At 40.9% G+C, this 26,732-nt stretch overlaps 2 protein-coding genes and 1 long non-coding RNA gene across 4 annotated transcripts in view; all 3 read right to left on the bottom strand.

Annotated features, from left to right (window-relative positions):
* LOC133613271 (sentrin-specific protease 7-like) overlaps positions 1-1,318 on the bottom strand; it is a 38,112-nt gene extending 36,794 nt beyond the window's left edge. For both annotated transcript variants that reach the window (XM_061970667.2, XM_061970668.2), the window contains exon 1: positions 1,168-1,318. The gene's annotated coding sequence lies outside the window, so the exon portion shown is untranslated. The remainder of the gene's footprint in view (positions 1-1,167) is intronic.
* A 902-nt stretch (positions 1,319-2,220) lies between these two features.
* On the bottom strand, positions 2,221-4,408 carry LOC140679331 (uncharacterized). Its single transcript, XR_012050794.1, has 3 exons — positions 4,252-4,408; positions 2,781-2,870; positions 2,221-2,665 (listed from the first exon to the last, which is right to left on the bottom strand). It is a non-coding gene; the product is annotated as an uncharacterized lncRNA (long non-coding RNA).
* Positions 4,409-4,805: 397 nt separating this feature from the next.
* atp6ap2 (ATPase H+ transporting accessory protein 2) lies at positions 4,806-25,180 on the bottom strand. Its single transcript, XM_061970669.2, has 9 exons — positions 25,055-25,180; positions 23,943-24,073; positions 23,746-23,874; positions 23,568-23,663; positions 15,724-15,861; positions 15,595-15,648; positions 8,948-9,097; positions 8,753-8,872; positions 4,806-5,370 (listed from the first exon to the last, which is right to left on the bottom strand). Exons 1-9 carry the CDS (start codon positions 25,125-25,127, stop codon positions 5,176-5,178), a joined length of 1,086 nt encoding a protein of 361 aa, XP_061826653.1. The 5' UTR covers positions 25,128-25,180; the 3' UTR covers positions 4,806-5,175.
* Between the last annotated feature and the right edge of the window lie 1,552 nt (positions 25,181-26,732).

Here is a 26,732-nt window from a genome sequence, read left to right as displayed (position 1 = left end):
CATTCAAGGCTAAGGCAAAATATCCACATATATATCGTGTATCGTGACATGGCCTTAAAATATTGCAATATTAAAAAAAGGCCATATCGCCCAGCCCTAGTTCAATGATGTCATGTATAATTTTGTCTTTATTGTGTTTATCCTTGAATAAACAGGTCAGTTTCTTGTTACCAACCATTGTGTATTATTCAAAGTCCCCTAATTCAGCTGGCTAGTTGTTATCAAGAGTACTAAAACCCTTTTCAACATGATTCTGACAACTAAGTAGGCTAAATAACTTTAAACTTTAATACATGCTCGCATAGGCCAGTATCGGTATCGCATCGGAAGTACAAAAACCTGGATCGGGACATTCCTACTCACTTTTGCTATGTATATATAAGAGAGTGTGTGTGTCATACATAAGAATTGTGAATGATAGTCAAAATTCTACAAAATTACAGTTCCCCTTTAAGGCTTGCATTTGCACATTTGACCTTATCTTAAAAAAAAGGAGCAGGAAGAAGAAAAGCTTATATTTAATCACTTCCCATCTCCTTGTCTTTTACCGACATAATAAATGTAACATGTTTAAATTAAGTTGACTTCCGGTGTTCAAAAATAAAGGCGTAGAAAATAATACGGAATAGCTTATTGTTTATAATTAATTACTTAAATCTGCCGTTATGTGTTATTATAATGTGGCAAGGCACATCGAAATTCAATAAAATATGAATGCAAATATTTAGTTACAATGAAATAAAAAATATTAGCGGAGATATTGTGTTAGAGTTGAGTTGAATGAGGGATGCACACAATGGGCAGGCTAGCATGTGTTTAGTTACCATGAAATAAAAATAGTCAGATGTTATGTTTACAAACGAGCAGAGCACACTTAAAGACACTTTAACGCTCCTCTTATTACAACAAATGGAAAGGACAGAAGACAATTATTGAAATAAAACGTATGTCGACGCCGTGTAACGATACTTATGTGTGTGACTGAATTCCCACAAAGCGACCAGAAGGTGATTATTTTGATGACCAAAGTGATTATTTTGATGAGCAGAAGGTGATTCTTTTGCTGAAAAGCCGCTGTTAGCATGTATGCTAGCACAACAGACATAGCTAGCATGCGACGCTAGCGCAAGCAAAGATGCAAAGATGGAGAGAAAAGCACAGTCTTACCATATTCCGGTGCTTTATGTGTGCTTAATACGGCGATGTTGACCTTATGTGCAAGCCAGCGCTTACAAATGTACCGCACAATAAAAGGAAAGGAAGATATTTACTGAGGACGATCAGTTAATTCAAGAGGCTGTCCAGATGTCCGTTGCTACTTCCGGGTTTGGCCGGAAATACGTCACACAAAATACTAACCCGAAAAGCTAGATTTACTGTTTTTCTTCAAAACTATTCAAATAGAATGTTGACGTTACTATCAAGACAATTGAACTATTTCGATTGTAAAAGTGTTTTTTTTAATACTATATATCAGGGGTGTCAAAAATGTAGACCGGGGGCCATTTGTGCGCCACAACAGTGAAAATGTGAGAAATAAGAGCAAAAAATCGGAATGTCATGAGAAAAAGCTTAATTTTTCAAACAAATATTTCATAATAAAATAATTAGTCATCTATTACAGCGGTCCCCAACCACCGGGCTGCAGCCGGGTACCGGTCCGTGGATCGATTGGTACCGGGCCCCACAAGAAATTAAAAAAAATAAAAAAATAATTTAATTTTTAATTTTTTAATTTTTATCAAATCAACATAAAAAACACAAGATACACTTACAATTAGTGCACCAACCCAAAAAACCTACCTCCCCCATTCACACAAAAGGGTTGTTTCTTTCTGTTATTAATATTCTGCTTCCTACATTATACATCAATATACATCAAAACAGAATAATATTTATTAAACAGTACTAATGAAGTCTAAAAAAGTCTCACTCAGTTAGTTTAAAAAGTCAAAACATGAATTAAAAATTCCCCAAACGTAGCAGTTTGTTTTAGTTCTAGTTTTGGAGTAGTTATTGGTACAATGAAATCAAACATGGAATTGAATAATATACTTTACAGGTCATAGTCATTTCCTTGCTTTTATGTGAATGGTGGGAAGGAGTTACATGGTTCTACTGTCTTATGAGGTGTGGGGTATCTATGAAATGTTGTTGCCACGGAACAGGTGAGAAGCTCCTGCTCCCATAAGTCAGGGTGTTGAAGAAATCAAAACAAAACATGTTTGTAAGTGTTTATATGAGCACCAATTTGATTGTTATCACTGCAAAAGCAACATCAGACAGGCTCAGCCTCTGGAAAAGAGGTTGGTGAGTCATTCTTCAAACACTGCAGTGTACAATAAAACTGTAAAATGTGTTAGCAGGAGCACAATTTGGTCATTAAAACAATATAAAACAACATTTGACTTATCTTTTTAACATGAGGATCAGTAAGCTTGATTTAGAATCATGTCATCACTTTGTGGATAGTCAGACGATTTTTATACATTTTAATGACCCGTGTTATCCTATCCTGTTTTTTTTTAACATCAGGAGCCACTTTTCTGAACAGCTGAAGGCGTCCCGGAGCCTGTTGCTCTGACGACGCCTTCATTGTCTTCACAAGTCATGAAGGTGGCCGGTGGTGGACCTCTCAGGGCTTGTGCCGCCGCTCTCCTTTCAGCTGGGTAGGAAATGACAAACATTGCAGTAAAACATGGGAGTTGGCATACAGGCAATGTGCTAAGAAGTAACATTTTTATTATCAACTGTCTTACAAGTGTACTAGGCAACTGTACCGTTAGCATAACATGGCGTTACAATCGGCTTTTCCAGTTGCTCCTCGCCAGCAATGGCAGCCCGGATCTTCCTGCACACGTAAATGCTCGCTGTGGTGCAGAAACAGGTGAGAGTGAACAGATCATTTATTTCTACCCTCACATTGAGAAACTGGCAAACTCATGAGTTTTTAAACCTTTTGGTGTTCAGAGCTCGCATTAAAAACTTTCTCGGGTGGTTGATTTTTTTTTACAATACAAGCTTACGTGTGTGACTGTCCAAGTGATGTTTTCCTTTTGAAATTTTTTTCTTTCTATTTGACAGTATTCTTTTTATTTTGACCGATTTTTTTCAGTTGCCTTTTTCTCCATTTTGCCATTTTTTAAAATATTTTCAGTTACAGCTTTCATTTTAATAATTACATTTTCGTTCTGACAGTAAGTTTTCTTTCATTCTGACAGTTATTTTTGTCCATTTTTAGTTGTGTTTCCTTTTTGACAGTTTTTTTCCATCCAACAGTTTTATTTTTCTAGGTTTTTTACAGTTACTGTATGTATTTCCAATTCGATAGTTTTATTTTTACAATTTTACAGTTATTTTTTTCCCTTTTTGACAGTTACTGCTTTCATTTTGTCAGTTAGTTTTTCAATTTGACAGTATTTTTGTCCATTTTTAGTGGATTTTTTCATTTGGGGAGGTTTTTTTCATTTGACAGTTTTTGTGTGTGCCTTTTTTCCATTTTGACAGTGTTTTTTCTTTCAATTTGACAGTCATATTTCATTTTGACAAGTAGTTGTTTTTTATTCTGATATTCATTTCTTTCAATTTGACAGTTATTTTGACAGGAATTTTTTATTAGATTTTGCCATTTTTCATGTCGTCATTTATTTCTATTTTGATATTATTATTTTTTGTATTAATTTTTTGCATGTTATCATTTTGACAGTTTTTTTCTTTCAATTCTAACGTTATTTTTCAAATGTTTTCAATCAACATAGTATTGTGAAATGAATTTCATGTCAGCAGCGGGCTGGATTTGTTTGGAGGGATTTTTTTTGTTTTTATGCAAGCAAAACAAAACAAAAAAGATTGGTAAACCAAAAAAGTTGATTTGAAAGCTTAGAAATCTGCGAAAAAAAATATTCAACCAAAATACTAGATTCTTTAATATTCGTTATTGTTATTTCCAAAAATGTTCTCGTGAAACAAAATGTTTTGTTTCCATTTGCTTCAGCGCGGTCACGTGATAGGGGCGTGGCTAGCAGCAACCTCAGATGGAAAAACTCATTTATTGTATTTGTGTTCGATTGCATAAAAAGAAACATATTTCCAGCTATAATGCAGGTGGACATTTCAACTACCATGTTCAACACAGTGAGAAACTGTCAAACTGGGATTATTGTTTACAAATGCGTACAACAACACAAGATCGCCGATACACGAATTACTGAAAATACTTTTAATAGCATAAAACAGTGAATAAAGACGTACCTTTAACGATGAGTCAAACCATAACTGCGCCTTACAGATAGTATTATGTTACAATAGTAGTGGTATTTATGTTACAAAAACGCTGCTAGCGAGAGCAAAGACGGAAGCTGACAGTCAGTTATGTAGGCCGAATGCCAGTAAAGGCGGGACTTATAAAGTATCTTCTGCTCTCGGATTGGCTGAACGGTTACGCAACAGGGTCACGTGACCGAGTCACAAGGAAAATCAACTAAGAATCGACCGCTCTTTTATTTACAACTTTTGCTCTTTTATTTACAACTTTTGCTCTTTTATTTACAACTTTTGCTCCTTTATTTACAGCTTTGCGTTCTGACGAAATATTTCTTCCTATGTGACAGATCGCACATATTGACGCGATTGAACCCGAGGGATTTGATAAAAGGCTAACCTTATGGCGTAGCATTTTTAAATGTAAAAAACTGCTTTTGCAAACATACTGTGCACAGGGAAATCAAAATAAAATGTGCAAACATCAAAATTTAAAGCATCAACGTTGTATAATTCATGTTTTCAAAACTAAAACGGACAATAAGGAGTCTTACCCGTAGTCATTTATTCATTGTTTAGCCATTTACAGCTCATTTCCTTTTAGTCGGGTGAATATTTGCAAGAGTAAACAACACATCTCTTCACAATATTTTTTTTTTTTCACAATAAGAGCACAGCAGTTTGTCATTTAATCGTATTTTCAATATATAGACATATTATACTTAATTTAAAACATAGTTGCAGAATTTCACAAAACAGTGAGAAGGTTTACTTACAAGGAATAAAATGTGTAATTTCAACATTTTCAATGATCACAGCAGCGTTGTAAGCCTTCAAGGTATTCACCAAACACGACGTCGCACCAAACCAAAGACAAGCGGGTATCTGGGGGAGTGCAGGAGGTCAGCTTTTGTTTTAGTCCATCCTAATCTTCTGGTTGGTCATCCTGTAGATGATGCTGTCGTAGCCCGGGTCCATGTTCCACAGGTTGTATCCGACAGCGATGACGGCGAGCGCCAGCACGATCATGAGCCACAGCACGATGTTGAAGACCACGGCGTAGTGGAAGTTGTACTTGTAGGCCAGGTTGTAGGGGCTGCCTGGGTTGCTCTGCAAAACATGCTGGCCAATCACTTCACAAGAAAAATAGATATCTAAAAGCAGGTGAGAAATACTTCATATTTCCCCCAAGAGTGGCCTCTGCTCAAATAGATGCCGTGCCACAGCTACATCACATACAGGAAGAGGTGGTGCCACAGCTACATCACATACAGGAAGAGGTGGTGCCACAGCTACATCACATACAGGAAGAGGTGGTGCCACAGCTACATCACACACAGGAAGAGGTGGTGCCACAGCTACATCACATACAGGAAGAGGTGGTGCCACAGCTACATCACATACAGGAAGAGGTGGTGCCACAGCTACATCACATACAGGAAGAGGTGGTGCCACAGCTACATCACATACAGGAAGAGGTGGTGCCACAGCTACATCACATACAGGAAGAGGTGGTGCCACAGCTACATCACACACAGGAAGAGGTGGTGCCACAGCTACATCACACACAGGAAGAGGTGGTGCCACAGCTACATCACATACAGGAAGAGGTGGTGCCACAGCTACATCACATACAGGAAGAGGTGGTGCCACAGCTACATCACATACAGGAAGAGGTGGTGCCACAGCTACATCACATACAGGAAGAGGTGGTGCCACAGCTACATCACATACAGGAAGAGGTGGTGCCACTAGGTGGTAGTAAAGTTCCTTTTGTGTGACTGCTATACCATATACACCATGCCACATGAGCCCAGCAGCTGAGGCTTACTGTGAAAGACAAAATGCTGCTACATAAGGCTAGGCGATAAAACGATATCAATATATATCCTTAAAGACACGTAATGGGTATCAATAAAAAAATGCGTTGAGTAAAACATTTGATATTTGTTGTTCTTTGTCGGGAAAAACAACTACAAACCCCAAAAGCAGTGAAGTTGTCACGTTGTGTAAATGGTAAATACAACAAATCCTTTTCAACTTATATTCAATTGAATAGACTGCAAAGACAAGATATTTCATGTTCACACTGAGAAACTAGATTTTTTTTTGCAAATAATTATTAATTTAGAATTTAATGGCAGCAACACGTTGCAAAAAAGTTGGTACAGGGGAATTTTTACCCGTGTGTTACATGGCCTTTCCTTTTAACAATACTCAGTAAAGGTTTGGGAACTGAGGAGACACATTTTTGAAGTGGAATTCTTTCCCATTCTTGCTTGATGTACAGCTTAAGTTGTTCAACAGTCTCAGTTGTACCATACCAACTTTATTTATAAAGCCCTTTAAAAAGAAGCACAGTTGAAAAACAAAAGGCTGTACACCACAAAGAAATAGAGGCAAAGGACAGACTAAAAAAATAACATTTAAAACAGAAATAAAAATACACATTGAAAAAGCAAATATAAATTACCCTAAGAACAATTTGTTGTATAAAAAACAGTTTAAAAGTTAAAAACAGTTAAACAAGTTAAAAGCTAAAAACAGATTCAAGTCTCATGCTGGGTTAAAAGCCAGTGAATAAAAATGGGTTTTAAGAAGGGTCTTAAAAATAGCCAAAGAAGGGGCCTGTCACACATGGAGAGGGAGATCATTCCAGCAACAGAGAAGGCTCTGTCCCCTCTGAGCTTGTGGTATTTTAGACTTCATAATGCGCCACACATTTTCAATGGGGGACAGGTCTGGACTACAGGCAGGCCAGTCTAGTACCCACACTCTTTTACTATGAAGCCATGCTGTTGTAACACGTGCAGAATGTGGCTTGGCATTGTCTTGCTGAAATAAGCAGGGGCGTCCATTATAACATTGCTTGGATGGCAACATATGTTGCTCCAAAAGCTGTATGTACCTTTCAGCATTAATGGCGCCTTCACAGATGTGTAAGTTACCCATGCATTGGGCACTAATAAATTCCTTGCAATAACTCGTTGAGAAATGTTGTTCTTAAACTGTTCGACAATTTGTTCATGCATTTGTTGACAAAGTGGTGACCCTCGCCCCATCTTTGTTTGTGAATGAGTGAGCATTTTATGGAAGCTGCTTTTATACCCAATCATGGCACCCACCTGTTCCCAATTAGCCTGTTCACCTGTGGGATGTTCCAAATAAGTCTTTGATGAGCATTCCTCAACATTCTCAGTCTTTTTTGCTACTTGTGCCAGCTATTTTGAAACAATGTTGCAGGCTTCAAATTTCAAATTAGCTAACATTTGCAATAACAAAGTTTTCCAGTTCAAACATTAGCTATCTTGTCTTTGCAGTCTATGCAATTGAATGAAGATTAAAAAGAATTAGCAAATCATTGTATTCTCTTTTTAATTGACCATTTACACAACGTGACAACTTCACTGCTTTTGGGGTTTGTAGTTGTGAAGTAAGGTTGGTTGCATAAACAAAGGCACTTGTTCTCTGGTAACCAAGCAACGCAGGAAGTGATCACTGCTTGGTCGGAGTGACACACGAACAGCCAATCAGGTAACAGCATCAACTATCCAGTTTGGTTGTGCCATCATGTTGTCTCACAGTTGATTCTTTGCATCAAGTGGGAAGGTGAAAGAAAGAATGAGTGTTGTAGAGAGCGAATAAATTGTCGATAAAAGAGGAAAGGTCACCTCAACAATATGGAACTTTTTGGATTTTTTTAAAAGGGACCGTAGTCAGACCAATGTGGTTTGTAAATCATTTAAGGCGTTCGCACTCACCAAGACTGGTAATACCACACCAACTCAGCCGAGCTCACCCTTTAGAGCACAGCTGTAACTTCCTGGCAGAACATAATTACTCTAAGAGTTTTGTCTATGTTTACATTTTCACACTATGTTGTTACACTTTATTAAGCATTTCTTACATAATGCAACTTCATTTTAAGAGGGTATTGATAAGTGTGATTTTCTTTTCTTTTTTACATTGTTTTCCATGGTTGTGTTGACATTTCCTTTCCTTTCTGTCTCGATAGCTCAGGAGATTATATCAGAGGAAGGTTACATTTTAAATAAAAATGTTTACATTTAAATACATTTTCTCCTGGTCCTTATTTGACACAGGTCATAAAATATCAATAATTATTGGATATCGAGCGATATTAAAAACACTTACATACAGTTATTAGCTATACATGCTACATACATGTTATGGTAGGAAGATGCTGCGGTCCCATGTGGGAAATCTAAAACCTACCCTTTACTGAGTGATGGAATAAATAATTGATTACTATATATGATAATAAATTCTATTTTTTTAATTTATATTCTTATAATCATCATTTACTTATGAGAAATGTTAGAAAATTAAAGATGATTTAAAATGATAAACATTGATTTTTGCAAACCTACCCAAGTACACGTGGTACTTTCTGCAGTTAAATAATTAAACACCTTTACTCACTATATGACAACATGCATTTTAGGTTGTTCGAGCAACACTCAGGACTTACAATCTGTTTGGACTCCAAAATGGAGCGGGACTTCCTGGTCAAGGGAGCCTCAAAGTTCTTTACGGTTACCACCTCCACGACGGCGCTGTTGCCATAGAGACTGTACACATCCTCTCCAAACTACACCAAAGAAAACAAAAATATGACTTTAGAATGTACATGGATGATTGAGAAGGCACTTCTCATCTTCGTCACCTTTTGCAAGACGGAGGCAAGAATGGTGATGGCGTCACGGTACTGTGGCGAGTCTGGTCCGTAGGCGCGGCTCAGCTCCTCCAAGCCAGATAGCTCTAAGGAGTACAGGTCTGGGGAGTGGTCCTTGGCCAAGTGCTTGTGTCTCTGCAGCTGTAAGAGGGCCACCCATTAAAACAATCACACTGCGTATTTATATTTTAAACATTCACTATTAAAGATGACTTTTTAATAATGAAGTGGTAACGCTCACTTTTAAAGGTTTAAAAAAAACATACTGTCTTTGACATGCCCCTAGCTAGTTGAGCTAGCAGAAGACGGCTATGTTTATTTTAAAAAATGAAAAAAAGAGAGGCAGGCTTCACAGCACATCTTAAAATAAAACCTGGATCTCTGCCAATATCAGTCAGCTACAGACGGGGGACTTTTTTTTTTAGCAAATAGGCTAAACTAGCATAATGATGCTATGAAAATGTGTGTAAGGTAACATAGCCATGCTAGTGTTGCTAATGTTTGTGTCCGGTTATTCTTATGATGGTGTCGTATGCCAAATATGGCATCTCTTACATTGTACAAGTGCAGAGTTACAGTCTATACGTAAAAAGTGAAAAAAGTGCCCAATAACACATCTTGGAGAACGGCGTGGACAGAAGGATGGTCTAAAGTACAGTACATCCAGAAAGTATTGACAGCGCTTCACTTTTTCCACATTTTCATATGCTAAACAGCCTTATTCAAAAATGGAATACATTCATTTTTGTCCTCACAATTAAATATCCCATAATGACAATGTGAAATGTTGTTTTTTTTCCAAATTGATTACAAAAAAAAAAAAAAAAAATCACATGTACTCTGCAGCATCGCGTGGACATCGGGGGCGGTACCTCTGGATTGGCAGACCGGGGTGGTGGTTCCTCTCTTTAAGAAGGGGAACCGGAGGGTGTGTTCTAACTATCGTGGGATCACACTCCTCAGCCTTCCCGGTAAGGTCTATTCAGGTGTACTGGAGAGGAGGCTACGCCGGATAGTCCAACCTCGGATTCAGGAGGAACAGTGTGGTTTTCGTCCTGGTCGTGGAACTGTGGACCAGCTCTATACTCTCGGCAGGGTCCTTGAGGGTGCATGGGAGTTTGCCCAACCAGTCTACATGTGTTTTGTGGACTTGGAGAAGGCATTCGACCGTGTCCCTCGGGAAGTCCTGTGGGGAGTGCTCAGAGTATGGGGTATCGGACTGTCTGATTTTGGCGGTCCGCTCCCTGTATGATCAGTGCCAGAGCTTGGTCCGCATTGCCGGCAGTAAGTGGGACACCTTTCCAATGAGGGTTGGACTCCGCCAAGGCTGCCCTTTGTCACCGATTCTGTTCATAACTTTTATGGACAGAATTTCTAGGCGCAGTCAAGGCGTTGAGGGGATCTGGTTTGGTGGCTGCAGGATTAGGTCTCTGCTTTTTGCAGATGATGTGGTCCTGATGGCTTCATCTGGCCAGGATCTCCAGCTCTCGCTGGATCGGTTCGCAGCAGAGTGTAAAGCGACTGGGATGAGAATCAGCACCTCCAAGTCCGAGTCCATGGTTCTCGCCCGGAAAAGGGTGGAATGCCATCTTCGGGTTGGGGAGGAGACCCTGCCCCAAGTGGAGGAGTTCAAGTACCTCGGAGTCTTGTTCACGAGTGAGGGAAGAGTGGATCGTGAGATCGACAGGCGGATCGGTGCGGCGTCTTCAGTAATGCGGACGCTGTATCGATCCGTTGTGGTGAAGAAGGAGCTGAGCCGGAAGGCAAAGCTCTCAATTTACCGGTCGATCTATGTTCCCATCCTCACCTATGGTCATGAGCTTTGGGTTATGACCGAAAGGACAAGATCACGGGTACAAGCGGCCCAAATGAGTTTCCTCCGCCGGGTGGCGGGGCTCTCCCTTAGAGATAGGGTGAGAAGCTCTGTCATCCGGGGGGAGCTCAAAGTGAGCCGCTGCTCCTCCACATGGAGAGGAGCCAGATGAGGTGGTTCGGGCATCTGGTCAGGATGCGACCCGATCGCCTCCCTCGGGAGGTGTTTAGGGCACGTCCGACCAATAGGAGGCCACGGGGAAGACCCAGGACACGTTGGGAAGACTATGTCTCCCGGCTGGCCTGGGAACGCCTCGGGGTCCCACAGGAAGAGCTGGACGAAGTGGCTGGGGAGAGGGAAGTCTGGGCTTCCCTGCTTAGGCTGCTGCCCCCGCGACCCGACCTCAGATAAGCGGAAGAAGATGGATGGATGGATGGACATAAGTATTCACAGTGAGGTCAATACTTTGTTGATGCACCTTTGGTAGCAATTACGGCCTCAAGTCTTTTTGAATACGATGCCACAAGCTTGGCACACCTATCTTTGGACACTTTCGCCCATTCCTCTTTGCAGCACCTCTTAGCTCCATCAGGTTGGCTGAGAACTGTTGGTTTTCATCCAGGATGCATTCATCTTTCCCTCTCGCCTGACTAGTCTTCAAGTTCCTGCCACTGAAAAACACCCCTGCAGCATGATGCTGCCACCACCATGCTTCACTGTAGGGATGGCATTAGCCTGGTGAGGAGCGGTGCCTGGTTTCCTACAAACATGACGCCTGAAATTCACGGCAAAAAGTTCTATCTTTGTCTCATCAGACCACAGAATTTTGTTTCTCAGGGTTCTTGGTCACCTCCCTGACTCGACTAAGATGAATGCAGCAATGTACAGAGACATCCTGGATGAAAACCAACACTTCTCATCCAATCTGATGGAGCTTGAGAGGAATGGGCGAAACTGCCCAAAGCTGTGCCAAGCTTGTGGCATCGTATTAAAAAAGACTTGAGGCTGTAATTGCCGCCAAAAGTCCATCAACAAAGTATTGCACAAAGGCTGTAAATACTTAGATAGGTTTTTATTTTAATACATTTGCAACATTTAAAAACATTAAAAACATTTTCACAGTCCATTTGGGGTATTGTCTGTAGAATTTTGAGGACAAAAATTAATGTTTTCCATTTTGGAATCAATCAATCAAATATTTATATAGCCCATCCATCCAATTTCTACCGCTTGTCCCTTTCGGGGTATATTTATATAGCCCTTAATCACAAATGTCTCAAATGGCTGCACAAACCACAAAGACATCCTCGGATCAGATCCCACATCAGGGCAAGAAAGAACTCGATAAATGGGAATAATGTGAAACCTTGGAAAGGACCGCAGATGTGGGGACGCCACATCTTGGTGCAATGGACGTGGAGTGGACATTGTTAATATTGTGAGAGTCCTGACCATAGTAAGGCCAGCATAAGGCTGTAACATATCATGTGGAAAAAGTGAAGCGCTGTGAATACTTTCCGGATGCACAGTATATTGCGGCCTCCTGCGATAACAATATATTATTTGGAATGTAAATAAGTTAGCTCAGTGACGTGCAGTCACTGGAGGCCATCATGGAAAGAAAAAAAAATGTAAAAAATAATTTTTTTAATTAAATTGTTATATGTATCCAGTGATTAAACTATAAAGTTATTTTCCATTTAACTTCACCAGTTTTAGATTATTTTTATTTAAAATCGCTGAATTTTCACATTTGCCGTTCAAATACTGAGAAGAGACGGTGCGGTGAACAGCAGCCAGTTGAGGCACGTCACTCAGTGCCTCAACATGGATTGCGGACTCGGCTAACTGCTGGCCTGCTGTGCAGTGAGACCATATTGCTATATGAATTATATTATACATTTCCATAGTTTAGTTAGCTGAGGTATATAATGTACAGTGTATTTTGTCAACAACTGTATGTGTGTAACGTATTTCTTGTGCTGAGCGATCATAAAACGGCTGCAAAAGACGCACTGGCTGAGGCTCGCCTCCTGCACCCCCTGACGGGAGTGTTATATCAACTAAAGCCCACACTTAAACTTTCCACGTGCAAGATTGAATCTATCTGCAGACTGCAGGTGTACCTAATTCACAACTCCTCCAACACGAACATTATTGTTTTTGCACTTTTTGGCTTCTTATTAAATAACTTTTGTAACCTATTTTTTATGGGCTTTCCTCTTTGTGATGTTAAGTTCCTGTTATGCGCTGTTATACAGTATATGCCTTGAGCTCTTATTTCGAAGGCGCTAAGAGCGTAAGTGATGACACGTTGGAGTGGAGCGGAGGTTTTTGAAAGAAGGTAAATAAAGTGGTCCTTGTGTAAACTGGAGCCTCCGTGTTTGTTATTTTGTAGTTTCATACAGTATAGGCGACATTTATAAACCCTCGGTTACACTTTTTTAAATAGATTCAATCTTGCACGTGGAAAGTTGAAGTGAGGGCTTTAGTTGATATAACACTCCCGTCAGGGGGTGCATTAATCCAGCACAACAGCGGCGCATGGACTTCATTTATAAGTAAAGGTAAGACCATAATAACGTTTTTTTAATTAAATGTGCTTTTTTGTGTGCTACAGTTTGTATGTGTAAAGTTAAAGTTAAGTTAAAGTACCAATGATTGTCACACACACACTAGGTGTAATGAAATGTGTCCTCTGAATTTGACCCATCCCCTTGATCACCCCCTGGGAGGTGAGGGGAGCAGTGGGCAGCAGTGGCGCCGCGCCCGGGGATCATTTTTGGTGATTTAACCCCCAATTCCAAGCCTTGATGCTGAGTGCCAAGCAGGGAAGAATGCTGGTATGAGCTTTTAAACATAACCCGTTAGCTGCTGCCAATCAAATGGTGAATAAGATACTCTTTAGGGTTCATATGTTTGTAAATCTGACTGTGATGAAGTCAGTGCCTCACTAGCCATCAACCTCACCGCACGTCACTGAGTTAGCTACTGACATATGCAGTAACATATTGCATCATTTCCAGTTGTACTATTTTGTCAAAACTGTTAATAATCGACTCACTAATTGACTGTTAATATCTGGTTACTTTCTGTTGTATCTACACTTGTGTTAAAATGTACTAAGCATTTATCCTTCTGTGTTGATACTTTAAATTAGTTTTGGCTGATACTACAAATGCGGATATCAATCTGATATCCACATTATTAGAGATGCTACCTCAGTAGAAGTATTTAAGTCCCATCTTAAAACTCATTTGTATACTCTAGCCTTTAAATAGCCCCCCTGTTAGACCAGTTGATCTGCCGTTTCTTTTCTTTTCTCCTCTGCTCCCCTTTTCCTTGTGGAGGGGGGGGGGGCACAGGTCCGGTGGCCATGGATGAAGTGCTGGCTGTCCAGAGTCGGGACCCGGGGTGGACCGCTCGCCTGTGCATCGGCTGGGAACATCTCTGCGCTGCTGACCCGTCTCCGCTCGGGATGGTGTCCTGCTGGCCCCACTATGGACTGGACTCTTACTATTATGTTGGATCCACTATGGACTGGACTCTCACACTATTATGTTAGATCCACTATGGACTGGACTCTCACTATTATGTTAGATCCACTATGGACTGGACTCTCACACTATTATGTTAGATCCACTATGGACTGGACTCTCACTATTATGTTAGATCCACTATGGACTGGACTCTTACTATTATGTTGGATCCACTATGGACTGGACTCTCACAATATTATGTCAGACTCACTCGACATCCATTGCTTTTGGTCTCCCCTAGAGGGGGGGGGGGGGGGTTACCCACATATGCGGTCCTCTCCAAGGTTTCTCATAGTCATTCACATCGACGTCCCACTGGGGTGAGTTTTTCCTTGCCCTTATGTGGGCTTTGTACCGAGGATGTCGTTGTGGCTTGTGCAGCCCTTTGAGACACTTGTGATTTAGGGCTATATGAATAAACATTGATTGATTGATTGATTGATACCAAGTAGTTACACAAACAGTATTGGTCATATCAATGTTCATATATTAAATATTTTCAGACTCATTAAATGATAACATTTTTGATCACTACTGTAATCTGACAAAACACAGAATGTGTAATATTATTAAATAGTATTTTGTTTCCTTAATCCCTTTTATTACATAGAACATGTACAATAAAGTCAATAATGCAAAATAACTGGGAAAAAAAGCAAAAAATGCCATTGGCTTTTTTCCTGAGTTGGTAAACAGTAGCAACAATTTTGTGGTCACAAAAATATCGATCTAATCATTGTGGTATCGACCATATACTTGGCATCGTTACTGTCAATATTTTTGTTGAGCCGGCCATCTTTTTTTACATCCATAAGCTCAAGTTTAGCTATTTTTGTGTAGTGCAGCATGATTAGCTATTCCTTCTCCTCTCGTCCTCTACTTGTAGGAAACTTAGTTTATTTTCCACCGTTGAGGCGCGAGGATTAGTGGTTTAAAAGCTGCACTCTGGAAGCATGTTAGCTGCTAGCGACTGTTGGATTTGCAGGACAAAGCTAGAGTCATCAACATCTATTATCACAATATAACGATAGTGTTAAAAGCGTGATCGTTGACCAAATTGATATCATTTATATGGTCTATATCATGCAACCCTGTTAGCAATAAAGCTACAGACAAACAAAACACAAAGCACTATCAAACTGTCTAAATTCAGCATTAAGGCTAGATTTCGAACATTACTTCTAATAAACTATTACAGAACCTCTGAGACGTATTCAAATGTGTTGAAAAATACAATAAACCTTAAATAAAGAACACTAGATAGCGTCAAGCTGACGAGAGCTTACCAGAGCTGTGATATCATGCAGGACTTGGATCTCTGACAGAAAGAGTAAATCCGACTGCAAACAGTAGAACGGTCACAATGAAGACATTATAAAGGAAATACTTATGCATCATAACAAGTTGCTAGTGACCTCTGCATTTCTGCTGAGGGAGTTGAGGGGCAGGGAAGCCAGCACAGAGCCCTCCTGGGACAGACGCCCTCGAATCTGCTGCAAAGTCACTGGGAGGTCCTCAAACACGGCGTTAGCTTTGCCCAGCATGTACAGCCTCTGAGTGGAGGGAAATGGTTGACACATACCGTAATCACCATCATACAGTAGAAGCTCTTAAATTAGATTCCACTTTCCCCCCCACATTCAATCATTTCTTGATTTATATGTTTAAGGCACACGTGTACAGCTGCACAAAATCACATTCCGTTAAAAAGGGTTTTAAGTCCCATCCTAAAACTCATTTATACACCCTAGCCTTTAAATAGGCCCCTTTTTAGACCGTCTCTCTTTCCTGCTATGCCCCGCTCTCCTGTGTGGAGAGGTTATCAGGTGGCCCCAGATCAGCTTCCACAGAGGAGACGCTAGCTGTTCCAAGTTGGAGCATGCATCAGTTGGAGACATCTCTGCACTGCTGACTTGTCTCCATGCAATGTTTGTATAATGCATATGTTCCTTGACTGCACTTAAATGTAGAGTATATGTAGAATAGATTTATATTATTTATATAATATATTATATTATTTATTATTATTATTGTCTATTGTGAGCGAACTGTGGTGCTGAATTTCCCCCAGGGATCAATAAAGTACTTTCTATTCTATTCTAAAAGGATCCCTTGCTGGCCTCATTATGGACTACACTCTCACGTTATTAACTGTATCCACTCGACATCCGTTGCACCAATTGTGGCTTGTGCAGCCCTCGGAGACATTTGTGATTAAGGGCTGTATAAGTAAACTTTGATTGATTGAAGGTGTAAAAACATGAGATAATGTTGCGCATGTCTTATAGCACAAACCAAAAACTGTGTTTTGACAATCCACACACAAAAACTGAGTTTTGCATCATTGGAAGTTATGCAAATTAGACGCTGATGTCATTTAGCTTTGGCTGGGAACATCTCTACGCTGCTGTCCCGTCTCCGCTCGGGATGGTGTCCTGCTGGCCCCACTATGGACTGGACTCTTACTATTATGTTGGATCCACTATGGACTGGACTCTCACAATATTATGTCAGACCCACTCGACATCCATTGCTTTCGGTCTCCCCTAGAGGGGGGGGGGTTACCCACATATGCGGTCCTCTCCAAGGTTTCTCATAGTCATTCACATCGACGTCCCACTGGGGTGAGTTTTTCCTTGCCCGTATGTGGGCTTTGTACCGAGGATGTCGTTGTGGCTTGTGCAGCCCTTTGAGACACTTGTGATTTAGGGCTATATAAATAAAGATTGATTGATTGATTGATTTAGCCCCAGATACATTTTGGTCGTGTTGGAAACACTCAAAAAGGTACCAGTGATGAGAGAATAATGTAAAAGGAACACTGTCCTGTCTGCTCAGTACAAATATAGGGTTTTATCAAACGTGTATGGTTGAGTCCGCAATGACAAGGGTTAGGCACTACTTTATAGCCACCGACTGAAGTCTGTCGGTATAACAGAGTACCGATAAAGAAATGACATATTTCGATACCTTTGTTACATGTGACGTCACATCCGGTTACATACACTGGCTAAAGCACTTGGCCAGGAAACAAGCAGTCAAACACTCAAACGAGGCTAACTTAGACTGCCTTTAGGTAATGTTACAATTTTCCATGCCAACAAAGCAAGACAACTGCACTCAAAAATACAGTACAGCCCCACATTTCAAAATGCATTAGCTCAATGCAGAGGCAGCACGGTGGAAGAGGGGTTAGTGCGTCTGCCTCACAATACGAAGATCCTGAGTAGTCGTGAGTTCAATCCCGGCCTCGGGATCTTTCTGTGTGGAGTGTGCATGTTCTCCCCGTGACTGCGTGGGTTCCCTCCGGGTACTCCGGCTCCCTCCCACCTCCAAAGACATGCACCTGGGGATAGGTTGATTGGCAACACTAAATGGTCCCTAGTGTGTGAATGTTGTCTGTCTATCTGTGTTGGCCCTGCGATGAGGTAGCGACTTGTCCAGGGTGTACCCCGCCTTCCGCCCGATTGTAGCTGAGATAGGCTCCAGCGCCCCCCGCGACCCCGAAGGGAATAAGCAGTAGAAAATGGATTAGCTCAATTCTAATTTGCATTGGATTTGCTACTAATTAGCATTAGTGATTTTACATGGTGATATCAACACCTCGAAATTTGGTCATGCAAACTACAAATAAAATGGACGTTAGAATCAAACATCTTTTGTGTAATAGTTACAATATTTACATCATAAACACTACGTAGGACTTAAAAAAAGACTGGCGCAATCAACGGTAAAGACTACTTCCTGACTATTGCAACATATCGTAGTCGATACACTACTGCAATCTAACATCTTGGAATAGCAACTGCAAAGTAAGCTATATAATACTGTACAGTATTTACAAATGAGACACAAAAGTGTATGAAAACAAGATAACTGGACAGCACACCTCAGTGTTAAATGTTAAAATAAAATAGATTTTAGTATTAAGCATTTAACACAAAAGTGTTTGGCGTGTCGTGTCTGTGTTTACTAACAAGACATCATGGCGGAGCAGAAGTCGAGTTTCTTAACATGGAGATATTCTCAATACTTTTCTTTTGTCGAGCACAAAGAAAACAACATTTTAGTTCAATGTAAGTTGTGTCTTGGATCAAAGATCCTATCTACTGCTCAAAACAGCAATTCAAATCTGCTGAAACACCTACAAAAGCAACATGCTTCGACGAAGCTAGTAAAGAGAGACACACTTCACCTCCAAATCCAACAGCGGCTGGATTTTAACGGAGGGACTGCTAGCCAGGACAACATTGATAGAGCCATTGCAGCGTGTGTGCTAGAAGAAATGCAGGCTATTTCTACAGTGGAGTCACCCGCTTTCAGGCAGCTGGACACAGTGGATAGTGAGTACATAAACATGGAAAGCGAGCTAAAGAAAACACTCCAAACTCCGCCTCTGCTCATCATTCAGCACTGAAGGTACACACACTCTGTCAATTCTCTTATATACTCTTTCATTCTAGACTTCTACAGTGTTTGATTATCACATCACTCTAAATGTATAGACTATAAAGTTCACAAACATAAAGAGGGATCCTAGAGGGCCAGGCCAATCTTTCCTTATCTCTAAACTAAAACTGGTGAAATGCGTAGAGTGTTCTGGGTTTCAGTACAGCGTTGATCTCCTGACGACATGATTTTATTTCACAGTTCCTTGAGAGAAAAAAACGCCTGGTTATGCTTTGTGTACCGTATTTTCCGCACTATAAGGCGCATCGGATTATAAGGCGCACCTTCAATGAATGACATATTTCAAAACTTTGTTCATATATAAGGCGCACCGGATTATAAGGCGCACCTATGTCAACAAAACAGTCAGATAGGTCAGTCAAACTTTATTAATAGATAACAAACCAGCGTTCTGACAACTCCGTTCACTCCCAAAATGAATAAACAGCTGATTTACTCGTGTTACGTAAATCAAACGTGCAATCACAATATAGTAACACGTGAAATAGTGCAGAGCAATAACAATATATCAATAACTCAACGTTGCTCAAACGTTAATGTCACACAACACACTAAATAAAAATGTAAAGCTCACTTTATGAAGTTATAGCTCATTCACAAATCCCTCGAATTCTTCTTCTTCAGTGTCCGAATTAAACAGTTGAGCGAATACGGCATCCAACATGGCCGGCTCCGTCTCGTCGAAGTCGTCATTAATGGAGTCAGTGTCGTTGCCGTTTATTAGTTCAGTGACAATTCCTGCCTTCCTGAAAGCTCGGACCACAGATGAGACTGAATCAGCCCAGGCATTTACGATCCACTGGCAGGGTGTACCCTGCCTTTCGCCCGATTGTAGCTGAGATAGGCTCCAGCGCCCCCCGCGACCCCAAAGGGAATAAGCGGTAGAAAATGGATGGATGGATGGCAGATAGTGGCGTATGTCGTCTGGCGCTGTCTCCCTGTCTTGGTGAACGTCACGTGTGTTCGCCTTCTGTCATCCACTGTTCCCACACAGTTAGCAGTCTAGCTTCGAATGCCCTGTTGACACCAATATCTAGCGGCTGGAGGTCTTTTGTCAATCCACCCGGAATGACGGCGAGTATTGAATTAAGCGCGTAAGCGTGTCTCTTAATGTGATGTTATGAGCTAGCAAATATAACAACTACACTACCCAGCATGCAACGATAGTGACGAGCATGCGCGGTAGCCCTGAGAAGCGTTGTTGTATGCTGGCAGTTAGAATGTGGTTATGAGCACGCTGTGAGTAAACGTTGAGAACTCAGTTAACACGCCTCGTCTGCATTATTTATAATTAGACAGACAACACACTTAATAGGAGCCATTTTGGGGTCTTTACATAAACACACAAATGGAAATGAAACATCACATATCCCAGCATGCACCGCGCGCTTCTTCTTCTTCTACGGGGAAAAAAGATGGCGGCTGTTTACCGTAGTTGCGAGACCGAAACTTTATGAAAATTAATATTAATATTAACCCATATATAAGGCGCACCGGATTATAAGGCGCACTGTCAGCTTTTGAGAAAATTTGTGGTTTTTAGGTGCGCCTTATAGTGCGGAAAATACGGTATGTCATGTGTGCCTTCCTTGGGTGAAGCCAGGTTTACAGCTATGTTGTTATTATGCTGCTTGTTACTTATGTTGCAGCTATTTAAAATAGTTTTGTCAATTTGTTCTGGCCCGAAATAAATTGGCCCTTTGAAACATATATTTGTCTTTGTGTGTTGTATGTAGAGCACATTGCTTAGCAGAGTTGAGTGATGCAAATGCATGTCAAGTTGATCAACACATTGTATTATTCTCTAGTGCAATAACAGTACTGAAATGAAGGCTAAAAGGGCATTAATGGGAGCCTTAAAAAAAAGAAAAAAAGTAACTTAATAGTTACTTTTCACAGTAATGCATTACTTTTTGGTGTAAGTAACTGAGTTAGTAATTGAGTTACTTTTGAAATAAAGTAACTAGTAACTAACTAGTTACTGGTTTTCAGTAACTAACCCAACACTGCTGTTGACTTATGATATAATTTCCGAGGTGTTAGGGTTTGGTACCTTTTCATCTTTGAATCGATACAGTACCAGGATTCAAATTTAACCACGGTAACCACGGCAAGTGCCGCGACCACCCTTGTGACTTTGATTGATTGATTGAGACTTTTATTAGTAGATTGCACAGTACAGTACATATTCCGTACAATTGACCACTAAATGGTAACACCCCAATAAGTTTTTCAACTTGTTTAAACTTGTTTAAATATTTGATATATATATATATATATATATATATATATATATATATATATATATATATATATATATATATATAATATATGCTTTGGAGCCCCTGCCTTGGTGCCCTAAAATATGAGCCCTCCTTTAAGGCAACACTTTCCTTGACCTTAAAAAGAAAAATTTTAAATTTGATTAAATGGTAAAAATTTGTTAAATGGTAACACCCCAATAAGTTTTTCAACTTGTTTAAATATTTGATATATATATATATATATATATATATATATATATATATATATATCAAATATTTAAACAAGTTTTATATATATATATATATACAGTGGGGCAAAAAAGTATTTAGTCAGCCACCGATTGTGCAAGTTCTCCCACTTAAAATGAAGACAGAGGTCTGTAATTTTCATCATAGGTACACTTCAACTGTGAGAGACAGAATGTGAAAAAAAATCCAAGAATTCACATTGTAGGAATTTTAAAGAATTTATTTGTAAATTATGGTGGAAAATAAGTATTTGGTCACTTCAAACAAGGAAGATCTCTGGCTCTCACAGACCTGTAACTTCTTCTTTAAGAAGCTCTTCTGTCCTCCACTCATTACCTGTATTAATGGCACCTGTTTGAACTTGTTATCTGTATAAAAGACACCTGTCCACAGCCTCAAACAGTCAGACTCCAAACTCCACTATGGCCAAGACCAAAGAGCTGTCGAAGGACACCAGGAAAAGAATTGTAGACCTGCACCAGACTGTGAAGAGTGAATCTACAATAGGCAAGCAGCTTGGTGTGAAAAAATCAACTGTGGGAGCAATTATCAGAAAATGGAAGACATACAAGACCACTGATAATCTCCCTCGATCTGGGGCTCCACGCAAGATCTCATCCCGTGGGGTCAAAATGATCATGAGAACAGTGAGCAAAAATCCCAGAACCACACGAGGGGACCTGGTGAATGACCAGCAGAGAGCTGGGACCAAAGTAACAAAGGTTACCATCAGTAACGCACTACGCCGACAGGGAATCAAATCCTGCAGTGCCAGACGTGTCCCCCTGCTTAAGCCAGTGCATGTCCAGGCCCGTCTGAAGTTTGCCAGAGAGCACATGGATGATACAGCAGAGGATTGGGAGAATGTCATGTGGTCAGATGAAACCAAAATAGAACTTTTTGGTATAAACTCAACTCGTCGTGTTTGGAGGAAGAAGAATACTGAGTTGCATCCCAAGAACACCAAACCTACTGTGAAGCATGGGGGTGGAAACATCCTGCTTTGGGGCTGTTTTTCTGCTAAGGGGACAGGCCGACTGATCCGTGTTAAGGAAAGAATGAAAGGGGCCATGTATCGTGAAATTTTGAGCCAAAACCTCCTTCCATCAGTGAGAGCTTTGAAGATGAAACATGGCTGGGTCTTCCAGCATGACAATGATCCCAAACACACCGCCCGGGCAACGAAGGAGTGGCTCCGTAAGAAGCATTTGAAAGTCCTGGAGTGGCCTAGCCAGTCTCCAGACCTCAACCCCATAGAAAATCTGTGGAGGGAGTTGAAAGTCTGTGTTGCTCGGCGACAGCCCCAAAACATCACTGCTCTCGAGAAGATCTGCATGGAGGAATGGGCCAAAATACCAGCTACTGTGTGTGCAAACCTGGTAAAGACCTATAGTAATCGTATTGCCAACAAAGGTTATATTACAATGTATTGAGTTGAATTTTTGTTATTGACCAAATACTTATTTTCCACCATAATTTACAAATAAATTCTTTAAAAATCCTACAATGTGAATTCCTGGATTTTTTTTTCACATTCTGTCTCTCACAGTTGAAGTGTACCTATGATGAAAATTACAGACCTTTGTCATCATTTTAAGTGGGAGAACTTGCACAATCTGTGGCTGACTAAATACTTTTTTGCCCCACTGTATATATATATATATATATATATATATGTATATATATATATATATATATATAAAATATTTAAACAAGTTGAAAAACTTATTGGGGTGTTACCATTTAACAAATTTTTACCATTTAATCAAATTTCAAATTTTTCTTTTTAAGGTCAAGGAAAGTGTTGCCTTAAAGGAGGGCTCATATTTTAGGGCACCAAGGCAGGGGTTCCAAAGCATATATATATATATATATATATATATATATATATATATATATATATATATATATATGTATGCTTTGGAGCCCCTGCCTTGGTGCCTTAAAAAAAAAAAAAAAAAACACATATACACATATATATATATATATATATATATATATATGTTTTGGAGCCCCTGCCTTGGTGCCCCAAAATATGAGCCCTCCTTTAAGGCAACACTTTCCTTGACCTTAAAAAGAAAAATTTGAGGCATGCAGTACCAATCCCAACAATGACCATATGTTATGATGTACAATGTTTAACCTTTTTAAAAAAAAAAACACATCTATGCACAGATAAAGGGGTAAAGATGGCTAATGTTTGACCCTACAAAAGATCAATTTTAATGATTCCTAAGGGAGAAATTATGTTTTGAAACTTGTGATTGAATTTGTACCTCTTCACTGGGGGCCAGCTGCAGCACGACAGGTGTGTCCTCAGCAAATAGAGAATGCACAGTCTCTGCGACGCTATCCATTGTGAACGGCACTGGCTAAAAAAAAAAAGGGGGGTGGGGGGGAATCGTAATAAAATCTTCCTGAGGTTTAATAAATCAAAAGTCCAGATTGACTCACGTTCTCTAGCGGATAGGAGGCCACACTTTGAGGGAAGTCTAGGCTCTTTGCTCCTCGGACCACCACCAGAACGTTTGCACGGGGACGCTGGAACAGAGGACCGGCTTGGAGACCAGGCCAAGACAGATCCTGGACACAAAGACACGGTTAAAAAAAATATTAATAATAGAAATGGTAACTATTAGCAGCCAAAGCACCTCTTGAACAGAGAAGCCCATTGTGACCGCAACCAGGTCTGGTATCTTCTCTCCAGAAATGGGCCACTCTCCTTTCTGGAAGGACACAAACTCTGGAGCTTGCAGCACCGTCAAGCTGTCTCCATAGACACCTGGAGACAACATATAAGACAAAGGGGATGTGAAGACATATTAGTTTCAACCTTATGATTAGGTAAGACCTTTAAACTCAATTTTAAAAGGCACAACATTAGGCACATAGCTGTTCATTACTGTGATTGTATGGATGTAGAACTGGACTGCAAGCTCTTCAATGTAGTTAATTATACTAAAACCTCAGTGATGATCAAATCTTGTCATTATTTGTCTCATAACAGACATGCATTATTAACACGTGACATGATGGGGAAACTTGTGCTTAGTGACTTGTCACATGACCCACAGCCACTTCTCCTCTCATAATAGCAAATGACGACGACGACGAAGAAATAACACTTTTCACACATTATTGTTGTTGTTGAATCCTTACCTGGGGGATTTAGAGCAAAACAACCACTTAAACTAGAACTATTAGATTAGTGACTTGTTAGCAATGCTTGACAGTTGACCAAGCCAGGGAGAGGCAACCACAGAAAAACACACATAAAGCAGCACAAATGTCTCATGTTAGTGCGAGAAACATAATGAGTAAACAGACAAGAACGTCAAATGAATGAGGTAAAATAACGAATAAACAGACAAGAACGTCAAACGAATGAGGTAAAATAATGAATAAACAGACAAAAAAAGATCGTCAAATGACTGAGGTAAAATAATGAGTAAACAGACAAGAACGTCAAATGACTGAGGTAAAATGAGTAAACAGACAAAAAAAGATCGTTAAATGACTGAGGTAAAATAATGAGTAAACAGACAAAAAAGATTGTCAAATGAATGAGGTAAAATAATGAATAAACAGACAAAAAAAGATCGTCAAATGAATGAGGTAGACGACGACGTTCCGAGCTAGCTCGGTTAGCCAAAACTGTCATCCTTTCAAGTAGCCACAGGACTCGGTTAATATCACATTAAAGACAGAGGAAGGGCAAGTAAAAGAGGCTGACAGTGGTGAATATGTTCACATCAAATCCTACCAGTGGAGAGGAAAAGGAGGCCGAGCACGGCTGAGGAAAGACAATTCATCCTTGGACAGCCCGTCAGCGCCATCTTGTTTCTTTCTCTGCGCTTCTTTGCAGCGATCAGCTGATCTCTGACGTCACGCCTGGTCACGTGATACAGAAAGTGAGCAGACGTCTTATTTTTTATGGATTAGTTTTCTGTTTTTTTCTTCCTTGTTATTGTACGGTAAAGTTACGTTGGGGAGTTAAATTAGTCGTTTTTACTTGAATATATATAGAGCATGTTAGATAAAAATGCTGATATACAAATATCACAGTACTGTGTTGCGGCAGGACTGGTCACGTGGTACAAGGCCACACAGGAAGTGAGTAGCATGGTTTCCTTGTTTTTGGTTTCCATCCATCCATCCATCTTCTTCCGCTTATAAAAAAGTTAAAGTTAAAGTTAAAGTACCAATGATTGTCACACACACACTAGGTGTGGCGAGATTATTCTCTGCATTTGACCCATCACCCTTGATCACCCCCTGGGAGGTGAGGGGAGCAGTGGGCAGCAGCGGTGGCCGCGCCCGGGAATCATTTTGGTGATTTAACCCCCAATTCCAACCCTTGATGCTGAGTGCCAAGCAGGGAGGTATTGGGTCCCATTTTTATAGTCTTTGGTATGACTCGGCCGGGGTTTGAACTCACAACCTACCGATCTCAGGGCGGACACTCTAACCACTAGGCCACTGAGTAGGTCATCCGAGGTCGGGTCGCGGGGGCAGCAGCCTAAGCAGGGAAGCCCAGACTTCCCTCTCCCCAGCCACTTCGTCCAGCTCTTCCTGTGGGACCCCGAGGCGTTCCCAGGCCAGCCGGGAGACATAGTCTTCCCAACGTGTCCTGGGTCTTCCCCGCGGCCTCCTACCGGTCGGACGTGCCCTAAACACCTCCCTCGGGAGGCGTTCGGGTGGCATCCTGACCAGATGCCCGAACCACCTCATCTGGCTCCTCTCCATGTGGAGGAGCAGCGGCTTTACTTTGAGCTCCCCCCGGATGACAGAGCTTCTCACCCTATCTCTAAGGGAGAGCCCCGCCACCCGACGGAGGAAACTCATTTCGGCCGCTTGTACCCGTGATCTTGTCCTTTCGGTCATAACCCAAAGCTCATGACCATAGGTGAGGATGGGAACGTAGATCGACCGGTAAATTGAGAGCTTTGCCTTCCGGCTCAGCTCCTTCTTCACCACAACGGATCGATACAGCGTCCGCATTACTGAAGACGCCGCACCGATCCGCCTGTCGATCTCACGATCCACTCTTCCCTCACTCGTGAACAAGACTCCGAGGTACTTGAACTCCTCCACTTGGGGCAAGATCTCCTCCCCAACCCGGAGATGGCACTCCACCCTTTTACGGGCGAGAACCATGGACTCGGACTTGGAGGTGCTGATTCTCATCCCAGTCGCTTCACACTCGGCTGCGAACCGATCCAGTGAGAGCTGAAGATCCTGGCCAGATGAAGCCATCAGGACCACATCATCTGCAAAAAGCAGAGACCTAATCCTGCAGCCACCAAACCAGATCCCCTCAACGCCTTGACTGTGCCTAGAAATTCTGTCCATAAAAGTTATGAACAGAATGGGTGACAAAGGGCAGCCTTGGCGGAGTCCAACCCTCACTGGAAACGTGTCCGACTTACTGCCGGCAATGC

The sequence above is a fragment of the Nerophis lumbriciformis genome, linkage group LG13 (genome assembly GCF_033978685.3).
Source record: "Nerophis lumbriciformis linkage group LG13, RoL_Nlum_v2.1, whole genome shotgun sequence".
Lineage (NCBI taxonomy): Eukaryota > Metazoa > Chordata > Actinopteri > Syngnathiformes > Syngnathidae > Nerophis > Nerophis lumbriciformis.
The sequence above is the reverse complement of the archived record's forward strand: the minus strand, read 5'-3'. Positions and strand labels throughout refer to the sequence as shown.